The 13,873-nt window shown below is 38.9% G+C and overlaps 1 protein-coding gene across 5 annotated transcripts in view; it reads right to left on the reverse strand.

Annotated features, from left to right (window-relative positions):
- Positions 1-13,873, reverse strand: part of RDX (radixin) — a 92,248-nt gene that overhangs the window by 41,467 nt on the left and 36,908 nt on the right. For all 5 annotated transcript variants that reach the window (XM_054725759.1, XM_054725760.1, XM_054725762.1 and 2 more), the window contains 3 exons: positions 13,641-13,787; positions 9,856-9,952; positions 8,858-9,021 (listed from right to left, as the gene is read on the reverse strand). In XM_054725759.1, coding sequence (XP_054581734.1) covers positions 8,858-9,021; positions 9,856-9,952; positions 13,641-13,787 — 408 coding nt within the window. The remainder of the gene's footprint in view (positions 1-8,857; positions 9,022-9,855; positions 9,953-13,640; positions 13,788-13,873) is intronic.

Consider the following 13,873-nt stretch of genomic DNA (forward strand, 5'->3'; position numbering starts at 1 on the left):
TATCTCTACCAATTCCAGGAGACATAGCAGCTCTACCTAATACATAGAAACAAACACAGGGAAGCAGCCAAAATGAGACAAAGAAACATGTCACAAATGAAAGAACAGAAGAAATCTCCAGAAAAAGAACTAAATGAAATGGAAGCAAGCAAACTACTAAATACAGAATAATGGTTGTAATGATGCTCAAGGATCTTAATGAGAGCTTCAATGGACTTAGTGAGAATTTTAAGGATCTTAGAATTAAAAAGAAATTAGTAAGAACATAAACATTTAAGAAGACAGTAAAAAATGAAGGATACACTAACTGAAATAAAGAATAATTTACAGGAAATCAGCAGTAGAAGTTACTAAGAATTAAATAAGTGATTTGGAATATGAGGAAGCAAAAATCACCTAATCAGAAGAGCAAAAAGAATCCAAAAATATGAAGATAGTGTAAGGAGCTTTTGGGACAACATCAAGTGTACCAACATTTGCATCATGGGGATGCCAGAAGAGAGCAAAATATTGAAAACTATTTAAAGAAATAATGACAGAAAATGTCCCCAACCTAGTAAAAGAAATAGACTTACAAGTCCAGGAAGCACAGAAAGTCCCAAACAAGAGGAACCCAAAGAGGCCCACACCAAGACACATCGTAATTAAAATACCAAAAGTTAAAGACAAAGATAGAATCTTAAAAGCAGCAAGAGAAAAGCAGTTAGTTACCTACAAGGGAGCACCCACATGACCGTCAGCTGATTTCTCAACAGAAACTTTGCAGGCCAGAAGGGAGCGGCAAGAAATATTCAAAGAGATGAAAAGCAAAGACCTACAACCAAGATTACTCTACCCAGCAAAGCTATCATTTAGAATCGAAGGTCAGATAAAGAGCTTCACAGACAAAAAAAAAAAAGCTTAAGAAGAAGGGGGAAAAAAGATAAAAAACATAAATAATAAAATGCCAATAAATACATATATATCAACAATTGAATAAAAAAATCAAAATAAAGGAACAAGGAATCTACTGAACAAAATAAACTGATGAATGAATAGAACCAGAGGCATGGAAACATAAACCACACTGACGAATTTCAGAGGGAATGGGGGGTGGGGGTGGGGGATGGGTGGGAAGAGATTAACCAAAGAACTTATAAACATATATGCATTATGCATTACCTATGGACACAAACAATAGGGTGGTAAAAGCCTGAAGTGGGGCAGGAACCAGGTGAAGGGAGACAATAGGGGGAAATTGGAGGACATCTGTGATACTCTCAACAATAAAGATTTTTTAAAAAGAAACTACAGCATGGATATTATGTCTTCATTATATTCAGCTGTATTCAAAATAGCATATTGTTAAAAATACATGCCCTGCCAGCATGGCTCAGTGGTTGAGTGTTGACCTATGAACCAGGAGATCAGGGTTCAATTCCTGGTCAGGGCACATCCCCAGGTTGAGCGTGCAGGAGGCAGCTAATCAATGATTCTGTCTCATCACTGATGTTTCTCTCTCTCCCTCTCTGAAACAAATAAAATCCACTAGCCGGTTTGGCTCAGTGGTAGAGCACTGGACCACAGACTGAAGGGTCCCAGGTTTGATTCCGGTCAAGGACATGTACCTTGGTTGCAGGCTGCTGCCCTGGTCAGGAGCATGCAGGAGGCAACCAATCGATGTGTCTCTCTCACATAGATGCTTTCTCTCTGTATCTCCCTCTCCCTCCCACTCTCTCTAAAAATCAATGGAAAAAATATTCTTGGATAAGGATTTTAAAAAAAAATAATACAGGAGTACCCTGTTACATACACATATACTAGATTATAATGTGTTTCTTAATGTGGGGTCACAATAAATATAGTCAACCACTATTTTTAAAATATTAAAAACAGCCATTTTAGAGACTCAAAGGACAGATTTTCAAAACTGCTAGGAAAGTAAAACTGTCAACTACATCCGTTGTATGCACAACATTTTTTTAGTGCAAACTTGTATGGAGAAAAAGGAAGTAGACTTATCACTTGCATACTCCATGAACTTTGACAATAAATTAGAGGTCAGCACAAAAGGAGTTAATTGCACAGTTGACATGCCAAAAAAAATTATTTCTTTAGCTTATTAGCAGGAAGTTGAAGGGAACACACAAGGCTGTTTTATTTTAAACAGTAAAATACTGGGAGAGCACCAATTTTCAATCATTAACAATAAATTAATGCAAGATTAATTTCTAAAGTAGATTCAATTCATGTTTAGAAACAAGATGACAAATCAGTTATGTCTCCTTTGACAATTCCATTAGAATGAAAAATACCATTAGAATGCTATTTTTAAAAGGTCATGAAAGCTAGGTGGAAAAAACAGCCTCCCTCATTTAGCTGCATCTGCCATGGGCCTTAATGAGACAGTTTCTTTTAAATACAGTCAAATTTACTCACTGATCATCTACCAAGAACCTACAATGTTTATGTATGCTGAGGGCCAGAAATATAAAGATAAGAATTAGGTGAGATGTTATATTAATCATCAGAAATATTACCATTTAATAAGTTTAATCAATATTCAATATCACCACTACTTTAATCGAAATAATTTTCTTTAGTTAAAAATGGATTATATTTTCATTTCTCAAACTTATCTGAATATGTCAAAATACGCCCCAAAAAAAGACATCACTGTCATCTGATGTCATTCTGAATGCCAGGCACAAAGCCATGTAGTTTCTCAACTTTCAGTCTCTGATAATGTTATCAGCAAAGTTTCATCAGTTTTTTTTTCCCTTACCATGTAAAATACAAGTTTAAAAATTTCTGCAACTCCTACATACCTATCTACCTCCAATAAAGAGGATCCAGCTTTGGGGTAAACAGAATTGTGACAAGTCTGCAAGAGTAAGACAGATAACAAATGGTGATCTCCTATGCACCAAACCAAACATTAGGAGTCACCACATCTCTCCAACTAGCTGAATGAAACCTCACAGAATTTACAATTCTAGGTACTCTTTTTTATCATGTCAAGCTGCCTTTGCTCTTGATGTTGATTAGCCTCCCCAGTCTCTGCCACAGTTCACCAAGACAGTGACCTCCCTCCCTCCCTCCCTCCCTCCCCCCCCTCCCTCCCGCCCTCCCCGAGGCTCACACCACAAACCAGATCTCAAGACCTAAAGGCTACAATAATATTCCATTAATTCTTGGGTGCTGGTTTCATTTAGTTTTTCCCTACTGACATTTAATTCATTCTTCTTCAAGGATGGAGGAAAGGAGATATGGAAGCAGAAAGAAAAGAATGAAGGTAACTTGGCCACAAACAAGTTATGGAGTGGGAGGACTAGTCTTTGTACCAAAAATGGAATAAATGTGCAGCAGATATTTTATCCTATCTAATGAAGAGTGGATATGCTAATTGACCCTCACGCTGTTGCAAAGATGGTGCCCACAGCCAATAAGAAGGGAATATGCTAATTGACTGTCCTGCCCTCAAATATGGCGGTGCCCACAGCCAATAAGGAGGGAATATGCTAATTGACTGCCATGCCCTCAAAGATGGCAGTACCCACAGCCACAAGATGGCGGTGCCCAGTCCCCACAGCCCCTCCGGGGCGGCAGGTGCATGGTCCCCTCAGCCCCCGCAACAGCCCAGGGCCGGCCTGAGGCACAGGTAACGAGGGCCAGCCGAGATTTGTGCTGCTGGCAGTGGCAGCAGCAGAGGTGTGATGGGGTGTCGTCTTCCCCTGATCGCCGGGTCGCCTCTTGCCCCAGAGGTCTCCTGGACTGTGAGAGTGGGCAGGCCAGGCTGAGGGACGCCCCCCTCCAGTGCATGAATTTTCATGAACCGGGCCTCTAGTTGATTATAATATTTATAATAACATACAGTTTACTCTGTTGCACTTTTATGAAACTTCTGTCTCACATCTTACAAGAATTCTCCTGACTACAGCCATCACTAACGAACACTGTATTCAATTAAAACAAATGCCTTTGGCTCTCCACATCTCTTAGTTATACCTAGTTTTGCAGGTCTGTCTTATCTCCCTCATGAAACTGAAGAGTTTGCAATGTTCAACTGGGAGGACCAAGCAGGTATATTCACTGGCCCCTAGGCAAGCCATGCATATTCTCATCTCTACATGTTTGCTTATGTTGGCTTCCTCTTCTGAAAGTGTCCTCCCCCTCTCTAACTCTCAAGTCTATTTCTAAGTTTAAAGCCTTAGTCAAGTCCCACTTTCCCCATGAAGCTCTTGTGTAATGATGTAAATCTAAATCATAGATATAAGTATTTTTGTTTAAGAGTTTATGTTTGGAAACCAAGTTTTTCTATTTCAAGAATATAAATAACATTAATAAACTACCATTCTCTGTACTAACATGCAAAAAATATTTTAGAATACCTTACTTTTTAAAGACTATCAGATGGATCCAATTACATTTTTAAGTGAAGATTAAAAACTAACATAAAACTTCTATTCAGACTATGTATTAATAATATTAAGAATTAGCCTTGGCCAGTTTGGCTCAGTGGCTGGAATGTCAGCTTTCGGACCAAAGGGTCAAGGGCATACATCTCAGTTGCAGGTTCAATCCCTGGCCCTGGGCCGGTGCCAGCAGAAAGCAACCAATTGATGTGTCTCTTTTATGTCAATGCTGCCTCCCCCTCCCCCTTCCATTCTCTCTAAAAATCAATGGCAAAATCCTCACTCCTTGGGTGAGGAGTAATAAAAAAGAATTACCCTAATAGCTACTACTTATTAAATGTTTGTATAACACTGTCATTATTTCTCATAAAAAAACATTGAAGGTAGGACTATTATTTTCGGTAACAGAATAGTGGCTCACAAGTTTTTCTCAGCAAGTGTTGGAAGAGGATTGAAACCCAGATTTATCTAGTTCCAAAGCCTGTATTCTCTGTATGACACCAGCTGTGTCCTAGTGATACAGGCAGCCAGCCATGACACAAAACATCCGAGAGCTAATCTACAATTGACCATAACTACCAGAATCTAAATTGTAAACTCGAGTCTCTTCATTTTTAAATTTTGTTACCATTTTAGCCATACAAAAAAAAGTCCAGAATTACTGAATGAATCATCATCATTGTGGATGCAAATAACTTCAGAGCACAGACTACGGAGATCAGTAACCCATGGTATGTAACATCTAACACCATTTTCATTGTGGAAAACCCAAAGTTAGGAGAGTCATGGGGAAAGAATAGGACCACATACACCAACATATGGTAGGGAAAGCGGCGTCCTTGCTGCCCTGCCCCTTCCCAACTACTGTTCTTGCCCAGGAGAGTCCAGCAGCACAGGCAGCATACCTCCGAGCATTCCCACAAGTATGTCTGCTGGCTACTTTGCCAATGGGCTTGACCAAAATTGTTTCCACATATACAGCTGTCATTTCTGTCTCTCTGACCTGTAAAGCAGGGAATAAATGAAGACTTGGCATGCTATGTCCGACACCTGCCAAATCCCTACGTTGCTAATATAAAACATCCTCTAGGCATTCGAGTGAATTAAATAGTTACTGAATTCCTACCGTGTACAATGCTCGCTAATGAAAGGCTATACAATTTATCTAAGAGAGGAACCACAGGATTCTTTTTGTGGCAAAAAAGAAACTTATTAATGTTTTCCACTTTCATCTAGACCTTAAGAGTAAACTACCACCAAATGGTACATACTATCCATACTACATATATCAAAACCATATAGCACTCCTCTCTACATGTAAGAAATAAAGAACAAGTAGACAAATATTAAGATTATAAATAACATATGAACATTACAGATAAGCAGAGCAGTTAGGACACTGAGTGATGAGTATGCACTAACACAGTCTGCTCTCTGTATCTGTGGGTTCCTTATCCACTCATGTGTACTATGTAGTTAGGCCTACAATGTTTGTGTCTGTACAGAACATGTACAGACATTTTCCTTTTCACTGCTCCCTAAACAATAGAGTATTACATTTACATAGCATTTACATTGTATTAGGTATCATAAGTAACCTAGAGATGATGTAAAGCATACATAGGTCATATGCAAATACTACACCATCCTATCTAATAAAAGGCTAATATGCAAATCAACCGAACGGCGGAATGACCAGTCACTATGACGCACACTGAGCACCAGGGGGCAGACGCTCAACACAGAACTGCCCCCTGGTGGTCAGTGAGCTCCCATAGGGGGAGCGCTGCTCAGCCAGAAGCCAGGCTCACGGTTGGCCAGCGCAGTGGCAGTGGCAGGAGCTTCTCCCGCCTCCACAGCAGTTCTAAGCCGTCAGTCAGACATCCCGAGGGCTCCCGGACTTCAAAAGAGCACAGGCCAGGCTGAGGTACCTCTACCCCCCGGCCCTCGAGTGCATGATTCTTGTGCACTGGGCCTCTAGTTTTATATAAGGACTTGGATATCGGTGGGGTCCTAGAACCAATCCCCCATGAAGGATGACTGTAACTTCTACATATATAGAAAGTAATGCCCAAAAAAGAACTATTTGAAAAGGTACGTAACACTAGAGCCACAATGTGATCCTAAATTACCTGAGAACAGTGAAAAAGAGAGCCCAGTCAAAGTAACAATCCAACGTAGTATCTTCAACAGTATGAAAGCTAAATTACTGGAATGTTTCATGCCTATATAAAATATGTTTTAAACACAGTAAACTTCTCTAAGGCATGTAAGTTGAGGGGAGTAATATGAATTAATAAAAGTTCTGAATTACACAGAACATTTAAGAAAAAATACATCATTAAATACAAACACTCAAAGTATAGGAAGCAAAATTATATTTAGTAGAGGGCCTATTTATTAGATTCAAATAATATAATTTTAGGATGTTTGAAATATGTAAATTTACGCATATTTAGGTCTCCTCAATTTTGTTTTCTTTAGAACCTACTCTATTTCACAGATTATCATGCTATTCTACAAAGATTTATTTAATGAAGGTTAACTTTAGTTTGGTGTCTAAATTTTTTCAAATAAAGCATAAAGTTTAAATTAATCTAGAATCAGATTTGGAAATTTTGTTGTCAGACCCAGTAATCTGGTTCTAGGCTCAACAAGAATTATACTCAATCTTTCCATTTCAAAAGTTCTCAATTTAATATAGTTAACTAGAGGCCCAATGCACGAAATTCATGCAAGGGGCTTGGCCCTTGCAGCCGTGACGGCTTGCCTTGGCCCTCGCAGCCTCAGCTTCGTCTGGACTGTCCGGTCTAATTAGCACATTACGCTTTTATTATTATAGACTAGAGGCCCGGTGCACGAAATTTGTGCACGGAGGGGGGTTGTCCCTCAGCCCAGCCTGCACCCTCTCCAATATGGGACCCCTCGAGGGCAGTCGGACATCCCTCTCACAATCCAGGACTGCTGGCTCCCAACTGCTTGCCTGCCTGCCTGCCTTCCTGATTGCCCCTAACCGCTTCTGCCTGCCAGCCTGATCACCCCCTAACCATTCTGCTGCCAGCCTGTTTGCCCCCAACTTCCCTCCTCTGCTGGCCTGGTCACTCCTAACTGCCCTCTCCTGCAGGGTTGATCACCTCCAACTGCCCTCCCTTGCAGGCCTGGTCCCTCTCAACTGCCCTCCCTTGCAGGCCTGGTCCCTCTCAACTGCCCTCCCTTGCAGGCCTGGTCCTTCTCAACTGCCCTTCCTTGCAGGCCTGGTCCTTCTCAACTGCCCTCCCTTGCAGGCTGGGTGCCTCCCAACTGCCCTCTCCTGCTGGCCATCTGTGGTGGCCATCTTGTGTCCACATGGGGGCAGGATCTTTGACCATATGGTGGCAGCTATATTGTGTGTTGCAGTGATGATCAATCTGCATATTACTCTTTTATTAGATAGGATAGAGGCCTGGTACAGGGGTGGGGGCCAGCTGGTTTGCCCTGAAGGGTGTCCCAGATCAGGTGGGGGTTCCCTTGGGGTGTGGGGCGGCCTGAGCGAGGGGCCTGTGGTGGTTTGCAGGCCGGCCACGCCCCCTGGCAACCCAAGTGGAGGCCCTGGTATCTGGAATTTATTTTCCTTCTACAATGGAAACTTTGTAGCCTGGAGCAGAGCCAAGTCTGGGGCTCCCTCCGAGGCCGGCAGCCATTTGTGTTGGGGTTATAATTGAAACTTTGTTGCCTTAAGCGGGTGAGCCCGGCCAGGGTGTGCTGAAAGCGTTGCTTCCCCTGTTGCCGGCAGCAACCCTGGCCTGCTCTCTCAAGCTCCATCCTGCCACCATTTGTTTGAATTTGTTTACCTTCTATAATTGAAACTTTATAGCTTAAGTGGAGGCTTAGGCCTGGCAAGGGCAGGCGGAAAGCTTGGCTTCCTCTGTTACCTAGGAAACCTTGCTCTCTGTGGCTGTAGCCATCTTGGTTTGGGTTAATTTGCATACTCGCTCTGATTGGATGGTGGGCGTGGCTTGTGGGTGTGTTGGAGGTATGGTCAATTTGCATATTTGTCTATTATTAGATAGGATAATAGCTTCTTTTGAAGTCTAAATGAACCATGGTTAAAAGGATCAGTGTTATTGACAAGGAGAACTGGTATTACTATACTCTGTACAATGACTTTTTGAGTTCTACAATGTCCATGACATTGTTGCAAAAAAAACCAAAAAACATTCAGCATATTCTTACCCTGAAAAATTGAAAAATGTAAGTCACAAACAAATCAACTTGAAAATTTCATACTACATCCAAGCCAATATCTGTCAGGGAGAAGCAAGCATGATAAAGGAAAGGCACATTTGTGAAATCATGAAAAGCTACTTACTCAGAAATATCTGTCAGATCTCTAACTTGAAAATTGTAACCGTCATTCAATTTTAATACAATGAAAACATCATTAAAATGTAAGTTCTGAGTATGAAAAACTATAAATTCCATACCTTTCCAACTGCTTCTGGTGTTTCTCCTCCCTAGCCTGAGCCTTCATCTGTTGTACTTCAATAGTATCAGGCTTCCTTCTTCGCATGTACAGTTCATGGTTTCCCATACATAAGGCCAAAATCCGCTTATTGATCCTCAGACGAGGCGCATAAAAAACAAAATCCTAAACATAAAGTACTCTGAGTTTAAAATCTTCCTAAAGGATAGTTTCTCACACAATAATCTGTAGATAAATTTCAATATGTGGCATGAATTCTTACATCCCATTACATAAAGTTTAGATACCATAAAGTTTCTGATCTCTTAGTGAGTATGCCATACTTTCATATAACTGGTTCCCAACCTTTCCTTTCCCCACCAGTTTTGTGAAGAGGATAAGAATCTTATACTCACAATACGTTAAACGTCATTTATTATTTTTTTCTTCTCCAAAGTAACTATTAGTATCTGTTTCTCCACCTCAGGGTTTAATTTTTATCACATTTATCTCAAAACCGTCCTTTGTTCATGGCGGTCAAGTTTTTTAACCTAGAAATGTTCTCCTTATCTTTTGCCTTTTCAATAACTGACAGAATAAGATACATGTTTGACACTATAGAAACCAAAGAATCTATTTAAATATAAAGATTTAAGTTTAAGGCTTCCAATTACAAAAATACAACATTCATGATGCAAATCTCTATTAACAGAATAGGGCTACCGCTGTTACATTCCAAACACCAACACCAACGTTCCTAAATTGCTTCTTAGAAATGGAGATTATTTTCAACCACCTCCTAATAGCTAACAGTTAAATTTCAGCTAAAACTCTAATAGTTGTATGGTATAATAAAATTGGAACCTTGAATTTTTAATAACATTTATTATATAATACAAGGTGAAAAAGAATATTCCTCAGGAGCAATTCAATAAATGAACAATGTCATTCTTCAAGTAATACCATAGCAAAGTCACAGAAATTTACAATACATAAAACATATTTTAAAAATTTACTTACAGGTGCCTTTTTGTCGATTGGCTTTATAACAAATTTTTTGTCATTAAATGAAATATTTCTGATTTCACTCCAGGGAAAACCAATTTTAGGTGTTAACCTTAAAAAATGAGAGCATCCCTTTAGTTAGAAGCAGGAAACAATGGACAAAAACCCTATCAATTTTTGTGGGCCAATTTATCTAAATGACCGATCTTAAGAGTTCCAGATTTTCAAAACCATAACACACTGTTGACATTATCTTTTAAGGGGAAAATTTGATCAGTTAAATCACATAAAACAAAGAATAACCATCCCCCCAAAATTCATAATGTGTCATGAACCTTGATTTTCCTAAAATTAACTATCTAGTTCTAGAGTGTTAAACTGAGCTCTCAGAGTTTGCACTAGTTCTACTTAGAGTCAAGATACTACCACTATTAAGTTTAAATATGTTTAAGAAGAGAGTGGGGAAAAAGATAGCTTTTATAACTTTTCATGTGAATTATGGACATAAGTTACTAAATATTAAAAAATGTTTTCCTTCCTGTTTAATTTTAAAATGTTTGTATTATTTATAAATATACTAAATACTGAATTTTCAGTACACAAACAGACGACAGTGCAGTGAAGGCCTGGGGGAGAGGGGGCAGGACAGAGGGTGGGAGGGGAGTCAATGGGGGAAGAAAATGGGGGACATCTATAATACTTTCACCAATAAAGATTTTTTTTTAAAAAAAAAAGGCTTAATTTTAGCCAGGCTGGAGTGGCTCAGTTGGTTGAGCATCAGACGTCCTATGCACCGAAAGGTTGCCTGTTTTATTCCCGGTCAGGGCACATACCTGGGCTTGACCCCTGGTCAGGTGCATTTAGAAGGCAACTAATTGATATCTCTCTCTCTCTCTCTCTCTCTCTCTCTCTCTCAGCATGTCCTCTGGAGAGGATTAATAATAATAAAAAATAAATAAAAGGCTTAGTTTTATAGTATGTGACCTATCTCTGACAAAAAAATTTTAAACACTTCTATACACAAATGTTTGGATAAATAGAACTGAAATTCCAACTCTATGGCTATAAAACAGATGCCCCTGCTTACCACCCTACATACAAAGATTTAGGAAACCAGACTGGAACAAGTAATTTTGTTTCTGCTTTTCGTATATTTTACTGTTTCAGACTAGCCATCAAATGCATCACTGCTGTCCAATAACAAGAACATGAAATGACTGTAACACCTATGTTGGCCAAAAGGAATATTTAGTCAGCGTTCTGATAACAGAGTATGAATTTCTATCTATTTATTGTCCTTTTAATTCTTAAGCAGACTGACTACAGTACAGCAAATAATTTTTTCTACAAAAAACACTTTATTCAATATGCATGCTTTATACTGTGCCCTAGTGGCCACCAAAGTAAAAAGGGAGGCTGTTAAAACACTACTTTTAAGGTAACATTATACACTACATTTACATGTTACTTCTACAAATTCTAAAGCAATTTCCTTGTATAATTCTCACAACAATCCTGTGAGGTGACCCTAGCAGTTATACAAATTTCAGAGTTAATAATTTGACCAGGGTCACAAAGATAACCAGTAATAGAGACTGTAAAAGAACCTAACTAACCTTTAAAGTTGAACCCTATTTAAAAAAAAATTTGGGCCTGACTGGCATGGCTCAGTGGTTGAATGTCAACCTATGAACAAGGAGGTCACAGTTCAATTTCCAGTCAGGGCACATGCCAGGGTTGCACACTCAATTCCTGGTAGGGAGGCGTGCAGGAGGCAGCCAATCAATAATTCTCTCTCATCACTGATGTTTCTATCTCTCTCCCTCACCCTTCCTCTCTGAAATCAATAAGTATATGCATATTTATAAAAAGGAAATACAAATAATAGTTAAGTACATTCTCATCATAACAAGAAATTAGCCCGGCCAGTGTGGTTCAGTGGTTGAGAATCGATCCATGCACCAGGCAGTCACGGTTCGATTCCAGATTAGGGCACATGCCTGGGATGGGGGCTCGATCCCCAGTAGGGGGCATAAAGGAGGCAGCCAATAGATGATGTTTCTCTCTCATCTATGTTTCTATCTCTCTCTCCCTTTCTTCCTCTTTCTGAAATCATTAAAAACATATTAAAAAAAAAAAAGAAATTAAACCATTACATAAAAGACCAAAGAAACCTTTGTCCACAATCCCCAGTCCCTCCCTCCTGCCCTGAGCTAAGCCCTGCCTCTTTCCTATTCCCCATCTTTATCTGTATCTATATATATAACTAGTGGCCCAGTGCACAAATTCCTGCACATTGAAAGGAAATTAATTAGAAGAAATATTTTAATATCACTATTCGCCCTTTATAACAGAAGTGTCAACCAAATTCACCATCGACAATGACAGATGGAAATACACCCGTGCCATTGGTGCCAGCAAGAGCTTTATGTGTATCGTGCATGAGTGAGTCAACTTAGCCTTTTATAGATACAGAAAAAACTTGCTTAATTAGACCTGCTTTCTGATTTAGCTAAACTTTTTCCAGCCCAGTGAAGCACCCCAACTTCTCTTTCAGGTAATTGTCAGCAACACCGCAGTAAATATCAACACAAAGCAGGTCATTATTGTAGATCACGCAGGGAGAACAAAGGGTGAAATATTTAACTTGCAGCAGTCTTGGACTATATTCTGCGCAGTGAGAAAACCTGAAGTCATTTTCAAGGTCCACCATTTCTTACTTCTTTTCAGTTGGGTCAAGTTTCTTAATAGTCTTAAAATTATTTTTGCTTTTCAAAAATTTCAAAACTTTCCCTTCTGAATGATATACCATTTTAACTTGCTTTGTAACATAAATGAAAAAATATACCAGTGTAAACTTAATAAAATGCTCTCTTTTAGAATCATGTATATGCTTAGAAATGTGTGTTTTATTAGATAATGTGTAATAATAAAACTAAGGTTTTGGAGCCAACCCAGAATAGAGAAATGCCTTTGTAAAAGGTGCTACTAGCAGACTTGAATGCTTACATGGTATGGTAAATAAATTAAAAAAAGGTATGAAGCAATTTCAGCTATCATTCCTGAAAAGGGCTGAAAGAGCTTGATGGATTTTATATTAATATAAAAAAACTGGTCAATTTCAAAATAAAATTACACTGTTCACTATTTTTAACACAGGGATATTCTACTTTAATAGTGTCAAAAATACTCAAAACAATTCCTATAAATGTTCAACAAAAAGGTGTTACAAAACACAATAAATCACACATCTTTTAATTTCATTGACTCATTGCACCTGATTTCTTATAGATGCTAATTTCAATTTCAATCTATATGCCAGGCATGACATTTAAAGAATTATTCTTCAACTATTGGGAGGACAAACTTTAATAGTTACTAGACATAACTTATAAGAGATCAAGAAGCAAACTTCAAATAAAAATGAATCCTCCCATTTTGATAAATATACCAAGTAAACTCTAAAACTGCAAGACGTTGAGCGCCTGGCCGAGGTGGCTCAATGGTTGAGCATTGTCAGTGGTTGAGAGTCAACCTGTGCACCAGGTTTGATTCATGGTAAGGGCACATGCCCAAGGTGTGGGCTACATCCCCAGTGTGGGGTGTGCAGGAGGCAACTGATCAATGATTCCCTCATCATTGATGTTTCTATCTCTCTCTCTCCCTCTCTGAAATCAATAAATTAAAAAATAAAACTGCAAGATGTTGAGACAATGAAAATATGATATCTGAAAGCCTATGTGACATTAACTAATCTTTTAACTTGGAAAAAAGCAGTACGGGTAATCAAGCCAACTTACTTGTCATCATGCTCATAAATATTGAGACCCAAAGCATCAACACCTAGCCACAATTCAGTTCCTTTTTTATTTTTTATTTCAAAATAGTTGACTCCATACATTTCTAGATCTTGTGCAATCTTCAGGTATTCCATCATAGAATCTTCCCTGTTGAAATAAAGCTTATTATAATATATTTAAGTAAGAGTAATAGCAAATTACAAAAATACTTTGAATTAAAACTTAGTGCTTTA

The sequence above is a fragment of the Eptesicus fuscus genome, chromosome 13 (genome assembly GCF_027574615.1).
Source record: "Eptesicus fuscus isolate TK198812 chromosome 13, DD_ASM_mEF_20220401, whole genome shotgun sequence".
Taxonomy (NCBI): domain Eukaryota; kingdom Metazoa; phylum Chordata; class Mammalia; order Chiroptera; family Vespertilionidae; genus Eptesicus; species Eptesicus fuscus.